The sequence below is a fragment of the Xenopus tropicalis genome, chromosome 4 (assembly GCF_000004195.4).
Source record: "Xenopus tropicalis strain Nigerian chromosome 4, UCB_Xtro_10.0, whole genome shotgun sequence".
Taxonomy (NCBI): Eukaryota; Metazoa; Chordata; class Amphibia; order Anura; family Pipidae; genus Xenopus; species Xenopus tropicalis.
Window position 1 is genome coordinate 110,544,796 of NC_030680.2, and position 23,278 is coordinate 110,568,073.

At 38.3% G+C, this 23,278-nt stretch overlaps 1 protein-coding gene across 4 annotated transcripts in view; it reads left to right on the forward strand.

Moving 5' to 3' along the window:
- Window positions 1-23,278, forward strand: part of ntng1 (netrin G1) — a 141,486-nt gene that overhangs the window by 52,754 nt on the left and 65,454 nt on the right. For all 4 annotated transcript variants that reach the window (XM_031901027.1, XM_012962511.3, XM_004913753.4 and 1 more), the window contains exon 3: window positions 20,192-20,832. In XM_031901027.1, the coding sequence (XP_031756887.1) occupies window positions 20,192-20,832 (641 nt within the window). The remainder of the gene's footprint in view (window positions 1-20,191; window positions 20,833-23,278) is intronic.

Genomic DNA, 23,278 nt, shown 5'->3' on the forward strand with positions numbered 1-23,278 from the left:
GCAGTGTCACATTTGAAACAAAGGTACAGTTCAGGAGCAGCAGGATAAATGCAAGTTATCTTCAATAAAGCAGAGCAAGAGACCAATCCGCCTGCAGCACAACGTAATTAAAATAAGAAAAGGATAATTGGGATATTTGTTGTGACAGCAACCCTATAATGAATTGTCTTATTAATGGGAAAATATTATGTGGATACAAGCAATTACCAGACAAACATACACTTTACCCAGTACAAGTGGAAATGTGCTTCTAGGTTCAGAGGCTGAAAAACATAGCAGCTGAGCCTGCAAAATGCCAGCATTGATTCAGGGACATAACTAGGGATAAAGCAGACCCTACAACTAATGGGGGGCACCTATAAGTATTGGGGGCCCAGTGGGACAATGATATGATAAGGAATGTCATTTTCATTGTTTAGGGAGGCTATCAGTGTATTTTGCTATGTCTCGTCATAAGCCACCAGATCATTGGGCTCAAGGGAAAGGGGTGTATCTGTGCCACACAACTCTGATGTTAGTGCATTTGTATTGACCAATATTAATAACTGGGCACTTTTTTCCCACTACCAATGTGTGTTTTGCCCACAAACCACTTGGATTTTATATACATATTTATGTAAGCAATACTCTGTGGACAACTGTGGTACTAATTCTTGATGATCTTGGATATCAGGTTTATAATAGAACATGCACCTACACACTGGTCATTAGCTACAGAGAACAATCATGGTCCAACAGTAGGGCCTGCATCTGAAATTTAAATCCCAATAATGAACACAGTTAGGGGCTGATTTACTTACCCACGAACGGGTCGAATGGAGTCCGATTGCGTTTTTTTCGTAATGATCGGTACTTTGCGATTTTTTCGTATGTTTTGCGATTTTTTCGGATTCTTTACGAATTTTTCGGATCCAATACGATTTTTGCGTAAAAACGCGAGTTTTCCTATCCATTACGAAAGTTGCGTAAAAAGTTGCGCATTTTGCGTAGCGTTAAAACTTACGCGAAAAGTTGCGCATTTTTCGTAGCGTTAAGTTTTAACGCTACGAAAAATGCACACCTTTTCGCGTAAGTTTTAACGCTACGCAAAATGCGCAACTTTTTACGCAACTTTCGTAATGGATACGAAAAACTCGCGTTTTTACGCAAAAATCGTATTGGATCCGAAAAATTCGTACAGAATCCGAAAAAATCGCAAAACATACGAAAAAGTCGCAAAATATTCGTTTTCAAGTCGGAACTTTTCCAATTCGGGTCGGATTCGTGGGTTAGTAAATCAGCCCCATAGTGTATATCATATCAAGTGGCCTAGTAAAAAATCTTACCAAACTGGAATATAATATATAAAAAAATATTGCCCTTTTGCATCTTTTTCCTTAAGCCACCATTTTGTCATTGTCTGTATGCTCTCTCAGAGATAATCTGACGGGAAAATAATGCAGCTCTTACTGTAACAGGAAGAAGTGTGGAAGAAGTAAAAGACAGAACTTTGTCCATTTATTGGATGATGTGGCCTAGAATGTATGTGTGCCCTTGGTTTGTTTGTGTCACCTTGAATTGTATAATCCCAGGAGGCGGCCCTTAGTACTTAAAATGGTAATTTTCTATTTGGCATTACCCAATGGCACCTACCATTAAAAAGTATATTTTTATGGAAATGTTTTATTTAGATGAAGCAGGGTTTTTACATGCTGTTTTATGCAATATATTTTTATATGTATGGGTGTATAGTTTCCTTTAGAAGAATCCAAATGGCAATAAAAGAAATGGTTCAAAACATTCATATAAAAATACTAACCTGAATAATGTCAACAGTTTGTCAGTAGCTGGAGGTACCCAGCTTTGGCCTGCCTGCTTTTCCTGCCCTGTTTGTACAGAGGACACACTGTATATAGCATGTATGTGTTACTTAACAGCAGAGCCTTAGTAAAGAAGGGGAGGCCCCCTGAGAACAAAGGAAAGCTGAGGCATTCTTAGCTTTTAGGATCATACATACAACAGCTCATCACCAACTGGAGGGCTACAATTCCTGATGTATTTATTGAATAATTGTTACAAGGAAAAAATGTCCCTGGTATTTGTAACCATTATTTCAAATGAGACCCCATTAATACACAAACAGGTCTGTTCTACTTGTGTGCTGTGCCACCATCACACATACAATTATAGCTATTATTAACATAAAGCACCAACATATTCCGCAGCACTGTACAATAAGTGGGTTTGTACACTGGGCATACATAATTACAAACAAAACAACAAATAACCCATACAAGAGGTAAAGAGTGCCCTGCCCAAAAGAGCTTGCAATCTATAAGGATAGGGGGTTGAGACACAAGTGACACGCAGCTCATGCTTCCAGCAAACTATATTGCACACACACATACAAACATAGCTCCGTGATTCCATCGGATTATAATGCACATACACACTTTCTTACGTTTACCTCAATACTGCCAGCAAGTAATACTGAATATACAAACACATGCATAGAGCTCCATGTTCCCAGAAGATAATACTCTGCACCCAGAGCTGTATGCTATTAGCAGATTACCTTCAACCCAGACCCAGCTCAGTGCTGTCATGCAGAACTTCCTGAGCATATGCATAGCTCCACTGCATCTTGGATGGGTTAATCTCCCCTAATGACATAAAATACAAACAGGATTCACAGAAGGAATATTCTATCTTTTGAAAGTATCTAGAGATTTTGCTTCAATCACATCTAGATCTGAAGTTTCTCTTTAATGGGGGGAGAACAGGGAAAAGAAAGCCCATACCAGGGGGCTGGGATTCATCTTGCAGCCTGGATCTCTAATAATATCCCAATGTGCAGAAAGAAAGAGAATCATTATTGGATGTTATTACCAGCTCTATATACACTCAGGCCTAAACATGGGTTTAACTCTTTTACTGTCATACCTACATTACAGATCTTATCATTCAGATGAAATAAGGCAATGCATTCTTTCTAGGAAGCTTAATGAAATTTTGTCTAACTGTTACACCCTGAGGTACAGTTAGATATACCAGGTGATCAAATATACATGTACAGAGGGTAGCAGAGAGACAAGTGAACAGCTTGGCTGTCAGCAACACTGAAAAAAGTCATACATCTATACACTATAACACAAAGGGGCTGATTTGTCAAAATCTGAGTTCGTGTTTCCACACGATTTGAGAAAAAATACAGCAAAATAACTCGGATATGAATATTCTTAAGAACCACGAAAAGTCGATATTTACTTTTAAAAAAATCTGCAAAAAGTCGCCAGAAAAAGCATGTTAAAGCTGGCGAGGGTCAATTGAAGTGGAGTTGACTCTAACAAATGTATTTATTTATTTTTCCAGTTTATTAAAACATTCACGTTTTTTAGCCTCATTGAAAATGAATGGAACAATGTGATGATTCTCCCCAGCATGCCACTCTTTTTTCTGAGACAAAAAGCACACAAGGATATTCTATTACATTTTCCTTAAATAAGCTAGCGTTCAAAAATAAAAGTTGCACAAGTTATTTTTTTCACATTTTTCTATTTTCACAAAGATTTGGCCCATGATCTTGTGCTGAACGCACAGATGGTTCCACTCACAGATGATATCACTCCAACTTGCAGCTCAGCAGTAAAGTGTGACTGAAGTTTATCAGAGTACAAGTCACATGGCTGTGGCACCCTGGGAATGAAGAATATGGCTAGCCCTATGTGAAATTTCAATATTAAATATTAAAAATCTGTTGTTTTTGAAAAATGGATTGCAATGCAGGATGCAGCTGGGGAAGCTCTATTAAGTGACATGTTTTTAAAAAAGCGTGTTTTCCCATGACAGTATTCCTTTAACTTTCATAACCTTGCTGGTGCCTTTAGCAGATATGCCCAGTGAACATATGTAGACAACTAACTGTATAACATCTCATTCCACAAGTAAGGGCTGTGACAGACGAGGAGATTAGTCACCGTGTGACAAATGTCACGTGCAACTAATCTCCCCGAAATGCCATCCCACTGGCTAGAATGGAAATCGCCAGTGGAATGCCATATGTGGCACCGAAATCTACGAAGTTTCCTCTCAAGGCAACTTTGCCAATTTCTGCAAATCATCCCACCGGCGATTTACATTCTAGCCAGTGGGATGGCATTTCGAGGAGATTAGTCGCCTGCGACAAGGGAGATTTGTCACGCGGCGACTAATCTCCCCATCTGTCATAGCCCTAATACTTAATATGAAGTTTTCTCTTTTTGCTGGTAAAACAGCCTCTACCCTCTACTTTTCTGGGAAGGCTTTCCACTGGATGTTGGAATGTTGGCTGGATTTGCTTCTGTTGTCTATTAATCTATCAGTAAAAATATGCATAAACACATACTGCAACAAAAACCTACAGCGAAGTAGCCTAGAAACAATCAGCCTCCACTACTGTACCCTCTAGTTCTTCTTTATCTTATCTGGGCTAAATTCTGTTCTGGAGGCCTGTGTCTATTTACAGAAAAATGTATCTCTCTTGCTCTCCTTCTCCCTCTCTCCCTCTCTCTCTCCCCCTCTCTATCTCTCTTTCTCACATATAGTGGTTGAGCTCCAATCCACCAAACACTATACAATTTAGCAAACTTTCATCTATATAGACAGTATATATAGCACTGACATATTCTGCAAGGCAGCAATGCTACACACAATGCCACTGTCATGCTGATACTAAAGGGAGGGGTCTAGTCAAATTGTAAAATTAGTAATTCATATGCAGCAATGCCCAAAATAAACCTATTATCCAGACAAACTATTATCCAGGCAGCTCCAAATTACAGGAAAGCCATCTCCCATACAGCTTATTGTTATATAAATACAAAAAATTATTTTCTTTTTCTTTGGGAGTCCCGAGCATTCTGAATAACAAATGCAATACCTGTAGTATTAAAGAAGGAATAGTAATAATATATTATAAGGGTTTATGAAACAATTACTTCTTTTTTTTGCATGACATGGATACATTATTTTAGTAGTATGAAAACCTTTCTCTTTTATAAGTTAGAGATAAGAAAAAAAAACCTGCTTTTCACTAGAAAAAACTAAGTTAAGAGAAAGAAATTGGTTCCTGACTGAAGATCAATGACTGTGAGCCAAGTGTGGGATTAGTAGTGTAGTCCAGTGTTAGCTCAGGGGTTAAAGCACACTTTGTACAAGGGATGTGCCAGTATATGATGTATGTGCTTGCCTTTCCAGTCTCAGCAAGATGCCTCTAATAATGCCTAGCTGGCCTGTAAGTGCAGCTCTGGATTAATAATAAATGGCAGTACTGCAGCAGCGCAGTGAGGCTTTCCTTCAGCACAGCAAAAACCCTCTCTGGTTAGGAGGGTCAGGCTTCTCTTGCTGTTGTCTTGGATGTGTTTCATCTAAAGAGTTCAGCACATTATAGAACTCTTAATACTGTTCAATAAAACTGAATCTTACTGCATTTGCTGTATTATTTTTCTGCTGATTTTGACTCTTTAAATTGCTCGCTTGTCTCTTTGAATTCTATGCCAAGTGATCAGAAGGGAAGTCAGGCTGTAGCTGGGTCCAGTGCACTTTAACTCAAGCTAACCATCAGCTGGTGGCAGGGCCTTTACCCATACGGATAAACATAGTGCTGCCTTACAATCAACTTGCATACCTGCATCAAGGAAAGAGAGCAAGATGGTTTTTATTCTTACATGGCTGCAGGGCCCAGTATTTATTATTATATTATTAAGTACATTACTGACTGCAGCTTGAAAGCAGGGCAAAACACATGGGTTTAAATGCTTTTACAGCTCCAGCCTTTTTATTTATATCAACCACCTATGATATTTCCCACTGTTCTGCATGAGAATTCCAATACCTCTTACCTATATATTATGTGTGCATTATCTTGTTTTATATTTCCCATCTGATTTATATAACTCTGCTGACTTCTAATTTTAAATTATGTATTCTTCAATGCTATGCATGTTGCCAATTATTTACCCCCTTGCTGTTATAAACTAAATGATGAGGCATCACAGCAATGGCTATTTAGAAGGATGATACCAAAACAGTATACAATTTATTTACAAATATGTACCTGTACCTGCCCCAAATTCAGCTTTTCCTCCAGATCATGCCCTTTTTGGCTTTATGTTCTTTTTTTCTAGAACCTGGCACTGTGGTTTATCTTTAACTGAGAAAAAAATCCAATTGATTTGTGGCCCTATTAAAACACTATGGAAATCTCCAGCTGGCTAAGCAGGGGATCCTTGCAAAGTCAGAATTAGAAAATTAAGAATGATGCTTTTCTTACCACATAATGAAGCCAAAGGGGGATTGAAACCTGCCTGCCCCACATGCTTCTGGTGTGGGCTAAATATGTATACCAGCATGCTGTTCAGCTGCATCCAGAGTGGGATGTAATGGACTTGATTTTATTTGGACAACAGCTGGTTTTAGAGGACAAAGGGGATATACAGCATACAAGTGCTGTTTTCTTCCATATGCAGAGGGCAAAATATAAATACAGGTAATGGAATGCACTGCCAAACAAGCCTGGCCTCAGTAGGAGTTAAAGCAACATACTGTACATAGTCACTTGGTTGTTAAGGGCATGAGAAGACACCTTCCAATCTTGAATCGGAGCCTGGGCCTGAAGCCTGGTTCCTGCTTCCTCTCAAAGTCCCCAACCAAGGCTGTACAGGTTTACCTAGACCAAAACACCTTGCCCACTGCCCAGTTAACACACCCATTCCATCCCTTAGAGTTAGGGCATACCCACCAACTGCAACAAAACCCCCTCTCCAAAACCTCACCATTAAGGAGGGAGGACTGCTGCTGTGCTCCCGGTCCTTCACCCACTTAAAGCCAACTGCCAAGTAACTTCTGGCACTGCCCCTAAACCCTTAACCCAGGCATCCTCACTAGCCAAATGCAACCCAGGAAAGGAGGAGGGGGGCCAGTCCTACTCGCATTATCATGCCCTGCTTCCCTCCCTGCCACTATGGATCATTGGGCTCCAATGTTCAGACGAGCAATACCTTCTTCAGGGAGATAATTCTGTAACGCCACACTCTTAATATAAACCATAGCACTGGTTTCTCCAACTTGCTGTTCAGTTCTAGGAAATGAAAATATGTCCTTTTAAAACTTGATATACTCCCAGATAGACTCAGTGATTCTACCCCGTGCATGTTCCAAGGGACAAATCAAAATGAAAAAAAATTTTTTTTCACATAACAGTTCCAAAACCTATGTGATCCTTTTCTGCACATAACTGGTCTTAATAAAGCATGGGAATCATGCTTTCCAACAACTAGTTATGCTAAAACCCTCATCCTAGATTCCTTGGTACCTTTTTTAAGTTTTTAGCTTTTTGTTGAGCAGCTCTACATTTTAGAATTTCAGCACCAATTTGGTTGCTAGTAGGCAATTTACCCTAGTGATCTGGCAGTGGTTTGAATGAGAAATATATGATTTGGAGAGGGTCTGAAAGATAAGTGATAAAAAATAACAATAACATTGGAGCAATAGCTCTTTGACTGGGGTTAATGACCCCAATAGAAGTTACAAAATTAAATTGAAAAGTTGCTAATTATTGGATATAACATACTAAATATTCTGTCAAGGGACACAGCTAAATTCTGGGATTCAATTTTGCAACCTAAGAATTGATTTATAATTTAAGAACTGTATAATTGTAGTAAATATTTATGTAGAAAGAAATGGCACTCCCTTAAAGCAGACGATTGAGGCCTTTCTGAAACAGTACAGCGACCATGGTGGCTTCCACTCGCACATAAAAATAATTGTTATCTCTTATGGTAGTTATCCTTGGATACTATTTAGCTTTAAAAATTTTAGAATATATAGGTCTGAGTCTGTGACTGAAATGTTGATTTTGCACAAGTAATTAAATAATTTGATTAACTTTTACTTTATATGTTTATTCTTGTTGTTATTATTATTATAATTAAATGCATGTGCTGACTTAAGATCTTTAAAGTTAGATCTTTTAAATTTAAAGCTTGTTCAAAATGATTATATTCTTCTTCCTGGCAGATTTGGTTTCTAGAGATGCAGTAAGGGGTTAAGCTGCCCATGAATGAAAGAGCTGACTCTTCACTGAGATGAATCCATTTAGCTGGAGTACTCTGCAGTAAGAGCTGACAGGCGAGGACATGTTGAAAGGGAACATGGGTGCAATAAATTTTTTATTTTTAATATCTTTTCGGCCACAGAGATTGTGCACTGGAGAGCAGGCAGAGTCATCCAGGGACCCAAACAGCTGGGCAAGGCAATTTAAGTACTTACACTGATCTAAATGGCATAATTACCCTTAAGAAAAACCTATGCATGACATTGCATGAGTTACAGAGGGCATGGGTGAGATATGGTACCATGCTAGATATTTTATATCTGCCTACCAGCCTCATTGCCCTGTCATGTTTAAAGGCAAACTTGACGTTTGTTTTTGATGATCAACTCACATAGTTTATCAAAAAGCAGAAATTCAGTTCTTGACATACCCCTAAGATACAAAATATATCTGTACAGTGCTATCTATCTATCTATCTATCTATCTCTCTCTGTCATTATCTCTCTCGTATAATTTATTTATTTATGGCAGGATTTATGGAAGCATACAGGGAGGCTTTTTATTACACCCACCAATCAATCACTGGGTAAATCTGCCACAGCCTAACCTGAGCAGACTATACTACAGGTATGGGATCCATTATCCAGAAACCTGTTATCCAGAAAGCTCCAAATTATGGAAAGGCCATCCTATAGACTCCATTTTAATTAATTCACATTTTTTTAAGTTTTTTTCTATTTTCCTGTAGTAATAAAAACCATACTAATGATTAGCTTTAGCTAACATTGTACAGGTATCGGACCCCTTATCCGGAAACCCGTTATCCAGAAAGCTCCGAATTACGGAAAGCCCGTCTCCCATAGACTCCATTATAAGCAAATAATTCAGAATTTTAAAACTGATTTCCTTTTTTTATGTAGAAATAAAACAGAACCTTGTAATTGATCCCAACTAAGATATAAATAATCCTTATTGGATGCAAAACAATCCTATTCGGTTTAATTAATGTTTTATTAATTTTTTAGTAGACTTAAGGTGTGGAGATCCAAATTATGGAAAGACCCCTTATCCGGAATACCCTTGGTCCCGAGCATTCTGGCATTTCCTGAAAAACCCCAGGTCACAAGCATTCTTGGTAATCTTGGTGCATCTGCAAATGCAACTTCTCAAAACTAACTTTAGTGGTTTGTAGTATTACCAAGTCCAGCCTGGGATACAGAATAGGCCCTGGCATTCCAAATACACAGAGGCCCAAACAGACATCACCCCCAGCCACTAAATAGTCTATGGCATCTTACAGCAGCCCCTCTGGCATTTGCCATAATCCATAGATTTCAAGTATGGGCCTGGGCCATCACTGACTAGATTTGAATGAATTTTATGATCAGAATAGCAGTTTAGTGAATGATACAATGGAAAATGGAAGTTTACTTTGATTAAAAAAAAGGTGTTTCTTCGTACTTATGGTGTCTGTCATGACTTCGGTGGACATATAAACTTCAGCCATGTGGCATGCCACTTATTCATTACTTTTGATTTTACATAAGGACCATTGATCACAACTAATATGGTTAGAGGAAACTTATTAAAAATGCAATTAGCAGGGCTGCAAGTGAATTCAGATTGATTGCATTAACATTAATTGTAATCAATGCACAATGAGTCTGGCTCGGCTAAATGCATTTTTTATAAGCGTCCCTCAAACCAGCTGATGATCTGTTAGCATTAGAAGGACAATACACTGATCCACCATTGTTTTTGTTCATTATTTATTTATAAACAAACCAACATGACCTGCAATTACAATACATAAGGAGAATATGCAAATATGAAACAAACATTGACATACCAAGACACGAGATCACAGGGCCAACAAAAATATGTTTTTAGAGAAATAGATCCCCTCTAATTTCTCATAGATACCACAGTGGGATATGTGTAATGGACTTTTGGTCCTTGCTTAGACTTACAATGCAGGTCTTTCTGGTGTTTCATTCCCCTCACCACTTATACTAATATACTTTTGGAGGACCATAAATATCAGTAAGCATATGGAGGAACACACTTAGGGGTATATTTATCATGCTTTGTAAAAAGTGAAGCATTGGCAGTGATGTTGCCAATGAGAAATTAGATTTTAACAGTTAGAAAATCAAAGCAAATCATCTGATTGGCTGCTATGAGCAACATCACCAGTAATGTTTTACTCCACTTTCTACATAGCATGATAAATATACCCCTTAGCTTCTAATGTTTTGTAAGCCATGCACATTACCCTTACCTTTTGTGCGCACCAATTAAAAACAGTAGGTTATCCATCCAAGTACTGTATTATGTGTGTGCATACAAAGCTTACTACCAGGGCTCATTTATCAATACTTAACAAATCTGTTCATGGGTAGTTTCCCATTGTGACCAATTAAATGCTTGCTTCCATTGTTCTATTTGCAGCTGTTTTAAAAATTGCTAATCACTGATTGGTTGAACTTTGTGTTCAATAATATGTTGCATGTATACAGAGAATGGCTGGTTTAAAATATTACACAGATTTTTGGGGTAATGTACAAAAAGTTATAAAGTTTGCACCATGTCTTGCAGCCCTAAGCAATCCAGTTTGCTTTTAAACAGGGGCCTTGTAAATATTAACTGCTGATATGTTGCTATAGGTTACTAGACCTAGGCATGCATTGCCACTTTTATTACATTACCTCATTATTATGAAGTCTGTGGCCCTCTTTTTAACTATGTTATGTTTATAATATAATACTAATATGTTTATGTGGTATATTTTGCACAATACATCATTATTATGATAGCTGCCAATTTCTGTTGGAGACTTCCTCATTTTAATTCTGTCCCTGGAAAGTATTTCCCAGAAAAAAACTTATCAATTGCATAGAAAAAGCTCTCTTACCACAAAAAAAGAAGTTAATTTAATTCTCAGTGTCTATACCCACTTTATAGATGCTGCATATCCTTCTCAGTCATTATATTCCTGGCCAGAATCATTTTAGTTCCTGAATCCCTGGATGTGACGTGTTGAAGCTATTTCTCGGTAATCACCTTTAGCTAGTGAGATGTTACATGGAAAAAGGCTTCATAATAAAATCAATATCATTAGATCTCAGAGTGAGTTTTACTTAAGGGCACAGATATATTTGATACAGGAATAATTTTATAATTCACTGTCAGATATCCTGTTTTCCAATCATCTATCTAGCTCATTTTTGACTGCATTTATTTATATGTATATATATATATAGTAGTTTTGCAGAAAGCACTCACAGCATGGATAAAGTAAAAAATTTTCTTTGTATTTATTCAGAACATCGCATCAATGTGGATTATATATATATATATATATATATATATATATAAATGCAAAAAGTGGCGGCACTCACAGGATTTCACATGATCAGGGCTCAACAAATCAAAGTAGCAAAAAGAAATTTTCTTACAAGGTTTTTATTGATCAATAGAAACCTTGTAAGAAAATTTCTTTTTGCTACTTTGATTTGTTGAGCCCTGATCATGTGAAATCCTGTGAGTGCTGTCACTTTTTGCAATTATATTTTACTGATTTGCACAGGCACCCAGGTCTCAACTCCTAGCGCATGGTGTGCTACCTTTACCTGGACTACATATGTGTGTGTGCGTGTGTCTACAGAAAACAAAATATATCAGGGCACATGTATGAACACAAGTGCAGTGAGCAAAGTGTAATCTTATGCATATGTTTTTTCCCTACAAGCATCATTGTGGTCGCAATGGGGTAATGCACTTGGTGCAATTGCGCTACAGCTACAGAAATTGCTTTCGATTTGCCACAATTAGCGCAACTGAGCCTGCATTTTGTTGCAAATAGTCCAGCTGAAGTGATTTCCTGTGTTTGATGTCTCAGTGGCACCTGCACCCATTCTTTAGGTAAAAGTGTGCTGCGCCTGTTGATGCTGGGTATGAAGGGAACCCTGGAGGTACCACTTGGTCAGGAGGTGGGGATAACTCCAGGGTTCCCAAGCCGCATCAAGCGCAGCAGCACTTGGAGGTGCAAGGAGGGCATCTGTACCCCGGCAGAACTCTTCACACATCCATTCATGCAACTCTAACAAGTAACACCTGTTTGAAGAGTTGCATGATACTTTGGTAATCCTTTCAAAGTAACTCCACAGCATTCACACCTCTGTGAGTTTCAGATGTCGCCTCTCTGAAGAGTTACATAGTGCCATTGTGATTGGATTAGTGAAAGAGTACATATGCTGAGGACTTCCCATACCAGTCAGTTGAACTGAAGAAGCTGCTCGGATGAGTAGTGAAACGTCTTCAATGATTACTTAACAAGTCCAGTTGCTTCAAATTTATTTATACTAGATATACCATGACCTGGATGAATGAAAATCTTCATAGACAAGGAGGGCATTATGACACAAGTACCAGTAATGAAAGTGGTGTTATGAGTGGGGGAAATTGCAGGGACCACAACTGCACTTGCAGACTTAAATGGTCCCTATCATGTTTGTGCAATATAAAAAGGATATAAAAAGAATTAACATAAGTCTCTTTGGTCAAAATAAATTATGTAAATTAAACTGTAGCTTAAAGAATGAACGGGGCCAAGGGGCATCTAAAGCCCTGTACTAGCCCTGTACTTTACACCTGTTCAAGGCACATGGCAAGGGACATGGCTACCTTATTTGCATCCTGTCAGGACAGAAAACTTCCTCAGAACCAGCAATGTAAAGTGCCAAACAAATACTGTATTCACAAATGACTGCATTATGTATATTGGACAGTTGCTTAGAATCACATTTTCTTTCATTAGACAAAATGTTATTGTTGGGAGTATCTATAGCCAAATAGATGGGTTTAAGGTAGGCCATATTTAACACCTTTTAAAAATGTTTTTACATATTTAATTTGTTGTTAATGAGCAATAAATTCCAGAATGGTGAAAAGAGCACAACGCCAATATTACTGTACCGCTAATTAAAAGAAAAGTATTTCAGATCCATGAATGTTTAATTATTCAGAAGCTTTTCATTAGGTCAAATGTGGTTTTGATACTGCAATACTGTGTGATACAAAATAATACTGGCTTAATGGTGGAACACAAAAATACTTTGCATCAAGTAACGCATTATCTAAAGAGAAGAAAGGGAAATTAACCAATTCAATTCCATCCCTGGCCACTGGATGTTTTTCCCTATTTGGGTTGTTCCATGATTTTACCATCACTAATGTCTGTTACTCCGTCAATACAGGCAGAGCTGTCAACCCCACCTATATTTATACCCTATTTTGGTGCATCTCCCCAGCCTCCCAATTTTTCCCAAAGTTCTGTGCAAATTCACATGCAGAGTAACGTCATCTTAAGCAATTGCACATGGGGGGGGGGTAGCAAATTTTTGGCTTTAGCGGAGCATTTGTACATTTCCGTGATGTCACTTCCGGGGGCATGCATTCTATTCAGTTTCTCTCCTTTTCATATACCAGTCTTTCATTCAAGCCACTACCTGGTTGGTAAGGTAATTTGGACCCTAACAACCAAATAGCTGTTATAACTGAATACTGGAGAGCCGCTGAACAATTATTAAAATAATTAAAATACTACAAATAATAAAAAATGAAGACCATTTGCAAACTGTCTCGGAATATTACTCTCTACATCATACTAAATGCTAACTCAAAGGTGAACTACCCCTTTAAAATAAATTCCTTTTAGGATACAAAAAAAAAGGCCAGCTGCTATTGTTAGGCAATAAGAGTTCTTAATTCCCAAGGGGCCTCTCTGATGTACCCAAGGCAAGCTCCTGCTCTTTTTTAAATCATTATTTGTGCATATAACAAATACATTTTTGTGTACATGGTGGGGTCATGGCTCTGAATTAATCGTTGTTTCTATGTTAATTAAGGCAACTCTTGAGATCCTTTCAGACTGAGTTGGCAACTTATTGGTCCATGTATGCTGCCCACCAATGTGCCTGCCTGTCCAAAAAACATTTTAAAACAAGAGCTCATTGATGCACCAAGTAGATTTTATGAAACCTCTGGGATAAAGCTTTCAAAGATAGCGGGATGGATATAAAAAATGTTCAAAGGCCACTGCTGAAAGTCTATGGAATAATCAAAGTTGCTTCAAGGGAGTGGGTATGGCAAGGCCTTGGGTAGAGCAGGCCATGAATCCAAAAACAAGAACGCTGTTGTGAGACCACTTCAAATATCATGATATTTGATATTGATATAGAAGGCAGAATAACCCATAAACAAGTCCTTAGAGTAGAGAAGGGTAGAACAAGAACAGGCAATAGCCAAGAAAATGTGCAAATACAGCATGACCCAAAATTACATATACTGTATATGGGATTGACTGGAACAAAAATCACTACCCATTCAATTTAATTCAATTGTGCAAAATCCTGTGTCAGAGTAATTACAGATTTCCAGTGTCAGACGTGCTGGTACAAGCATTACACCTTTAAAGGCTTTAAACTTACCACTTGCTTGAGGGAGACCAAAATTAGCAATATGCACAGTCAAACAACTCGAACTTCAGCCTCAGTCAATAATGGTGGCAAGTATAAGTGCAACAATCCGCAGTATTACATCAACAATGGGCCGCAAATATAAACACCCCTAAACCAGACAGGAATGAGGCATCCACAAAACATACTCTTGTGAACTGTGGGCCAGGAGCATAAATATCCAACTTCACTCACAAAGTGGCATCCTTTACTCACCCATATTTAATGTTTATATGTCCCTGATCTGACCTTCTGAGCAAATCTATATTGTATGTCTATCACGCTAAAACATCTATAGCAAAGCAGGTGTCAGAAAAAAGAGCAATAAACACAGATTACAATAAAAGAAGAGACCTATAATTATATAATACACAAGAGCCATATATATCCTGTAAATTCTAACCTTATAAATGTGACAAGTGACACATGTTTAGAACTTCACACCTACTCTGCACTTCAACAGGGAATCTCTGTATCAGGAAGCTTATTAAAAGACATGCAAACCCTAGATTTCCCTACCATGTTTATAAGTTGGGCACATCTCCCCCCATCCAAACCACATCATTTGTACTGCATATGTCCCCTCTGTTCACCAGCGCCATAACATTTTGCTTAAACAAATAACCGCTTTCACCCAGTGGCCATTTTCCCTCTCACACATCTTCAGTGACATTTACATCTGCAAACAGCACATGTGCACTGTAAAGTTAATTCAATAATAAATGCAGGTTTACACAGGCAGAACTTTGATAAAAAGTCCTGCTTAGATTGTGTCCTGTAACTGTTAAGCTGAGCTCAGGACAGGAGGTCAGGAGAAAGTAACATTTTTCTCTAGCATAGTACACAGCCAATCTCATTATTGGCTGTTTGACTGTAGGGTGTGTTTGGTAACCTGAATTAAGAATAACTGAGCATGCTCAGTAGCCAATAGCCAAATGTAATTCTTGAGGGTGGGACTGAGTTGGGTTAGAGGAGGAGGGGGAATCCTAAGTGATTAAGGGAATGCTGCAGTCGTACTATTGAGTTTTGAATAACCAGAGTGGCAGGTATTGAAACATTTCAAGAGAGACTGTTCAGGGATTGCATTTTTCTGTGGGGAGTTTACATGTTCTTTAAAGTAGCTTATGTACTCCCTACTGTTTAATATAAGAAGTCACCGTTAAGTTCTGAAATCTATATAAAAGCAATTACCAGCCCCTTGCTTTTAATTTTTTATAGATCTTCTTGGTGACTTATGGGGGCACATTTACTAATCCACGAATCCGAATCACGAATGGGAAAAAATCGTATTGGAAACGAAAATTTCGGAAGATCGCAAATATCACGAAAATGCTTACGAAAAAATCGTATTAGTCACGATAATATCGTATTGGCGATCCGAAAGTCACGAAATTTTCGTAACAAACAATTGTAAACAGCAGTAAAACCTTTCCGATTTTTTCGTGCAAACGCTGTACGAAAAAGTTGTGCGCTGTACGAAAAAGTCGTGCGGACGCCCGAAAAAATCATCGAAATTCGCATGAACGCTCGAGCATTTGTGCTTTTGTAAATGTGCCCCATGGTGTGTATTATTGTGTATTATTGTCTGTAGAAGCATCATTATTCATAAATCACCCTTGTGTTTGTACAGACAGACAGCTAATAATGTTAATGTGTTTCTGTGACTTTTTGTATCCAGGCAAATAAGTCGCCTTTGAATATTTTATCGTCAAGTAATTGTTCATGCTAAGGATTCTATTATTGTTATATCCAGAAAACTTCCAACGAGGTTGGTACATATTAAAAACTTAAAACTTAAAGCTGATCCCTTTAAGAGCAATACATATTACAGTATATATATGTGGCTGGCCAGCCTACTAATTAATGACTTTAAAAATACAAATTCCTGACAAAAGAATGTTTTGATTTTTTTTATTATCTTATGTATGCACTTTTTATCTGGTTTTATGTAGGTATGAATCAGTGGATGGTCAGCCACATCTTTATTCTATGAATGCAGGCATTGCTCTTATATAGGGTTATTTTTTTGCCATAACATGCTTATGGAATAGCAAGAGAACCCAAAAATTCTAAAAATTCATAAATAACTAATGGCTGCTCCTTCATTTTTCCTCCATTTTTCACTTATCCTTTCTTCATTTTATCTGTTTGCTTTAAAATTCAGCAATATAAAATATGTGTATGAAATATTTAACAGCAGTGCAGAATTCATTAAAATCTGTAGGCAGAAACGTGTGAGAGAAAGAGGCTTTGTATGTGTGTATTAATACTGTATATAACCCTTGTGCCTCCAGCAGCGCATAAAAACATAAAATAATTCCCATGCTCTGAGGGAGAAGCCATAGATTATGCAATGGGCAATATAGCCATGCAATGGACTGAAGAGATTTTAGCCAGGATTTCCACATTTCCGTTGTGCACAGTTTGAATCACATCAGCTGACTAATGCCTGACAGAGCCGTGTCTTAGTTATCTATAAGTGGCGCTCACTCCTGGATGCTTTGCCAGAAATTTAATGTACTCATGTTGGTAACATGGGAGTCCTTGCTTTCTACGAGTACTATTATACTGCCAACAATGAGCCGTATTTCTCCAAGCCATCATTTTTATTTCTAATAGTTTTTCATGCTCCTGTTATATTTTCTGAATCTGTCCACTCTAATGCCTGCTCTCCTCTCCGTCTTCTTATACCTTCTTCTCATTGATTTTCTACACATTTGCTGTGAGATTCTAATTTGCTTGGTATTGATTTCAATAAAAGTGTTTTGCAGATGAAATTAGGAGCAGGGGAACTTTGTGTTGTTGTTTTTCCTGAAGGACGCTCTTGTCCTTCTTATCACCTCCCTAACATATTCATCCTGACAGTTTTTAAATCTCTTTCTAAAGCTTGCTAAAATGAATCTTCAAACCTATGCTCCCCTTATGTTCTACAGCAGTGCTGTCCTACTTATTACTTGTAGTGGGCAGATCATTTCTCATATAGCATGTTTTAGGGCTGAATTACATTAAAATGATGATGTCATACAGTCTATTGAGCCTTTCAGCAGACCATAAAAATCCTTTGTAGGGCCACATTTAGCCTACGTGCAATCAGCTGAACAGCCCTCTTATACAGGATGTAGAAGTAGTGGGGACAAGTTTAATATCAATGTAACCTTCCTTTTCTTGACATCAACAAGTTTGATGATCTGTGACCCTTTCATATCTCATATTGGTTGCCTCCCCTGTCTCCTACCTGGCTAAAACACCATGAGCAGATTTAAGCTGCACATTCAGGTACTGCAGACCAATTCAGTAGCTTATCTGCCTATATATGGGGCCCTCTGACAGGCTTGCCCATTTGACATCTGGCCCAAAGTTGGCCACATGTACATCAGGCAGGTTTGATTGTACTATGAGATTGAGGACCACATTGGCTCATTGATGAGGTCATCACTCCAATGGCTCATAGTCTCGTCACCTAGGGCCAAACAATCGAATTATTCTGATATCACCCACCTTTAGTGGACAAATTGGGAGAAAGATCATTTGGTGATTTTGCCATATGAGTCTTATAGCGTATGGCAAGTATAAGCATTTGCTCCACTAGCTTTACTTTTATAAATGACAAAGCCCACTATTGATATAACTCCAGGTACTGCTGACGACAGTAGATAAAATGACCCTTAAAATAAATGGGAACTTTATTAGATGTTAGATTTGCTAACTTTAGTTAGGCAGCACTGTGGCAATTTCATAGAGCTTGATGTTCATTGGTGTAGGAGCCATAGATATTAATAACCTTGCAGTTCCATTGCCCATACTGCACCATACTCATGTTAATGTGATGTTTTACTAGACTTGGCACCAAAGAAGTATCCAAACTTGTTAGTGGATAGATTTTCTTAGCATAGAAAAAATATCTAGGTAGATGGAGTACATGTAAAAGCAGCCATACTTATTACTTACTTATACTCAATTATCCCCTTTGACTGATGCACCTACCGATATTTATTGTACGTAGATAACACTGGGATCAATGAGGCAGTATACACTTACTGGAAATCAAAGAAAACAAATTTATTGGTACATGCCCAGTTTAAGAACTCAACAGTTGTCTGATTATTTTACACTTTTCTCCATTTCCAGGCAGGATGCCATAAATAATTCTCTCATGACCTACTGTTTTGTTCATCTTAAATATGGTTTATAAAATTATTTTTTAAAAATGTAGAAACACATGGTAAACTGGTGGAGATACTAGGATGTTTGGGTGTGGCTCATACTGGGGGTTATTTACCTGTGTGGCACTATGTGATGTTCCATTCAGTGATTAAATATCCCATAGCTCCTGAGTCCAAGCCCAAACGTATTTTCCTGGGGAAGAGAACAAGGTTAATCGTTTGGTTATTTGCTTCACTTTTTGGAGCCAAGAGAAAGCCCCTGTTATTGTAGATATACGGGAAAATCAACATGTCATTGTTTAATAAAAATATAATGGGAGTTTCACGTAAGGATCAATATGCTGTCTCTGTTCTTTTCTAGCACAATTTATTTATAACAGCATCTTGTAAATAAAGCATCAAGATCAGAATCTGCTTGCACAGGCTCCTCTGGAGATAGCTAATTGCCACTGATCTGTTTACGGTGACCATGTAATCCTGCAATTATTATTATATTACAGAGGGAAAACTTGGCAGGGCTGATGCTATAGTCCTGATAATTCTGCTGTGTTCATGAATCGGTGCGCAGGTAACATCACCTGTTGTTCACCTTAAAATTATTTTTAATAAATTACTAATAAATGGTGAATCCTCTGGCTGTGGATCTCTGGAAACTGCAAGCCATCATAGTGCTATCAGTGCAGTCTTACAAAAAATATACCGTAAAGGTTAGCTGGCTTACCGTATTTACCACTGGTTTAGATTGCAAGTGCTGGAGTGCTTAGGGGCACATATTGCCCAATAGGCCCTATACATATGCAGAGTGCAGGTCACACAGCCACAAGGATGCCCTGCAGATAATGGCTGCCGAAGCTGGTGACTATATGCGCTGCTAGTCCTGCATACATACAGTATGAGAAAAACTCCTTTGGGAATGCAAGATTTGCCCCCATAAGCATGATAGGAACAGCAAGTAAATATCAGAGGGGCAAGGTGAAAATGATGGTTTGCATGGCCTTGTTCCAACTTTTGCATTTTTCATATTGCCTCATTGTATATGAGCATTCAGGTGCCCAACGTGCAGTACAGGTGACTTACCCAGTCAAACTTCACATCCATTCACCACCCTAGTAAAGGTTTCACAGTCCTTCCCTACTACACAACTAAATCAAACCTTTAACCCCTTTTTTTTTTTTTTTTTTTTTAACACAAACTGTGTGAATTGCACATAAGGTATTTACAGTCATGGTAGGGGATGTCCTGGCACCATTTGCAATAATTTTGCTCACCCATCCCAATGAATACATTTACTGTATACTCGTATATTTTTAGCTGGTTTACATATATGTACTACATTTTAAGTATATTAAACCCCCTGTGTCAATTTACCTACAGTATCTGCTTGTCAACTAATACATTTTTCTGTGCAGTTTTGAACTCTGCTTTTCTCTCTGCAGGGAAATCCGTATATGTGTAACAATGAGTGTGATGCCAATACACAGGAACTTGCCCACCCCCCTGATCTCATGTTTGATGTTGAAGGCAGGAATCCAAGCACTTTCTGGCAGTCAAAAACATGGAAACATTACCCCAAGCCTCTGCAGGTCAACATCACATTGTCCTGGAACAAAACCATCGAGCTGACTAACAACGTTGCTATTACCTTCGAGTCTGGTCGGCCAGAGAAGATGGTTTTGGAGAAATCGCTGGATTATGGCAGAACGTGGCAACCCTATCAGTTTTATGCTGCTGACTGCCTGGATGCGTTTAGGATGGAGCCCAAATCAGTAAAGGACTTGACTCACAGTACAGTATTGGACATCATATGCACAGAAGAGTACTCTACCGGGTATGCAGCACATGCCAAAACATTATCCTTTGAAATTAAGGACCGGTTTGCAATCTTTGCTGGACCACGTTTGCACAACATGGCGTCACTTTATAGCCAACTGGACACCACAAAAAACTTGCGGGATTTCTTCACAGTGACGGATTTAAGAATTCGACTTCTCAAACCAGCCACTGGAGCCACTTTTGTGGATGAGAAAAATCTGGGGCGATATTTTTATGCAATATCAGATATCAAGATTCATGGCAGGTAAGCACATTTTCTGACTCCATGTTCTAGTAAACGTGTGTAAGTTCCTAACAGGTAGGTACATTTTCAAAAGCAGGGACTTAAAGTAAGTCTATAATAAAAACAAAAGGCCAAGCCATCATAGCCACTTCAAGGTAAACTCAATATGGTCGCCCTAACTATTTACCTCTGCTTATGTTTTGTCTAGGCTGGCACCATCTTATATTTCTTAATGCAAAGGCCATATAGGTAATTCTTTCCAGCTGTGACTATTCACAATTGGTGGAGCCAATCTCCAAGGCTCACAAATGTTATTAAAGGCACAAGACCTTCAATAAAGGAGCATTTAGGGGCTTAAACAACCAAAGAGAATTGTGGTCTACTTTTTTTGCAGATAAATGTTGCTAAAATTAAGGTACTAATCTGACTTACACTGTTCCAAATAAACATACATCTCCCCATGAATTCTTATTTCTTTATAATTAAGAATCCAGTATAGAGATGTAGCGAACTGTTCGCCGGCGAACTAATTCGCACGAAAATCGGGTGTTCGCAAGTTCGCAAACTTTTAGCGATGTTCGCAATTTTGGGTTCGCCTTAGCTGGAGCCAAATTTTGACCTCTCACCCCAGAGCCAGCAGATACATGGCAGCCAATCAGGCAGCTCACCCTCCTGGACCACCCCCGGACCACTCCCTTCCATATATAAACCGAAGCCCAGCAGCCATTTTACATTCTGCCTGTGTGTGCTTGATGAGTTAGCATAGGGAGAGAGTTGTGCAGGGATTTGAGGGACAGTTTAGGTAGCTTTGCTGACTAGTGATCTACTTTCTATTGCTCTGTATGTAGCTGCTGTGGGCAGCTGTCCTGCTAATCTCCTCTGCTGTAACCCAATAGTCCTTGTAAAAGCAGTTTATTACGCAAGTTTAGAAATGTAGTGTGATTTCTGCCCTTTACAGCACAAAACGCAACGCTGTGTCAACAAAGTATTTTTCAGAGAAATTTTTGCCCTTGATCCCCCTCCTGCATGCCACTGTCCAGGTCGTGGCACCCTTTAAACAACTTTAAAATCAGTTTTCTGGCCAGAAATGGCTTTTCTAGGTTTTAAAGTTCGCCTTCCCATTGAAGTCTATGGGGTTCGCAAAGTTCGCACTTTTTGGCAGAAGTTCGCGAACGGGTTCGCAAACTTTTTTTGTGAGGTTCGCTACATCTCTAATCCAGTATTCTAAGACAGCTACAGGAATGTGACCAATAGCCATGTATAGACAAAGCACAGCAATAGAGATGGCTTTAGAAGCTTATTCAAGGTTGCTATAACTATTATACTATTAAAAAATTGGAGCAGCGTCTAATAAATACAATGCACTGGGCTGATTTAATTTCAATTCAAGTCTGTGCAGCCCTTCTAAATGAATTTTCTGGGACCCTGTGACATGTTGCCTTGAAAAGATCATGGCTCTGTAGGAGACTATTCCAGGAAGGGCCTATGGTTTTATTCATCTTTTTATTACTTACTTTTAAGTCCAAGACATTTGCCAGATTTTCATCACAAATGACTCATTATAATTTTATTAATCTGTATCTGCTTTAGTCTTTTTTGTCTGTACTCAAATACCTTGTGCAACGTCAATTAGACTAACTGTTTACTGAGCCGATGGACATATTAAAACTTGATTATAAACTAGCTTTCCTAAGTTTTCACCCCATCTAAGGGCCTGTAAGCAAGAAACTGTTCTTGGTGACATAATGTTGTACATACTGTAATTGTAGAGATATTTAACTATTTTATGTCAGCGATGTCCAAATACTTGTATCAGGGATGTTCAACCAGTGGTCCTGTAACAGCATCCTTTAGAAAGCCAAAGGTTGTCAGGACCAGCCATAGATAAACAAGAGGGACACAATCTCCATTAAAGCAGAATTTTCTCAAGGCGGTGGTTGTTCCTTATTGATTTGGGACCCCCTTTTCTTGCCCTACCCATCTTTTCCTTTATTCTGCTTCTACCAGTAAAGGTAGGATTGCTCCCCCCAGCTGTACCCTATCTTGTGACAGACTTATTAGGTTAATAATAAGCATCAAGAGACTCAGGAGCAGATTTATTAAAATGTTTTTCTCTACCACCACTTAATTTACTTTAAAAAACAAAACAAAACATGATTTATTAGTAAATACAAATATAAAAAGTGCAAACAAATAAAATTGGGAACCAATAAGGATATAAAAAAATCTCAAAATCCTCATTTTCATAGAATTTTTGTGGGATTACAAACTAAAAAATCCTGAAAACCACTAAAATCTTGATTTAAATACATTTAAGAAGGACAGCTCCCATTGATTTCTACAATGCTTTGTGTTAAAGTTTTTCCTGGTTTTTACACTTGACAAATAACGAAGAATTTGTGTTTTAGATTAATTGCCTAAATACACGATTTTTAGCACTAAAAAGTGTGATTTGGGAAAATTACAA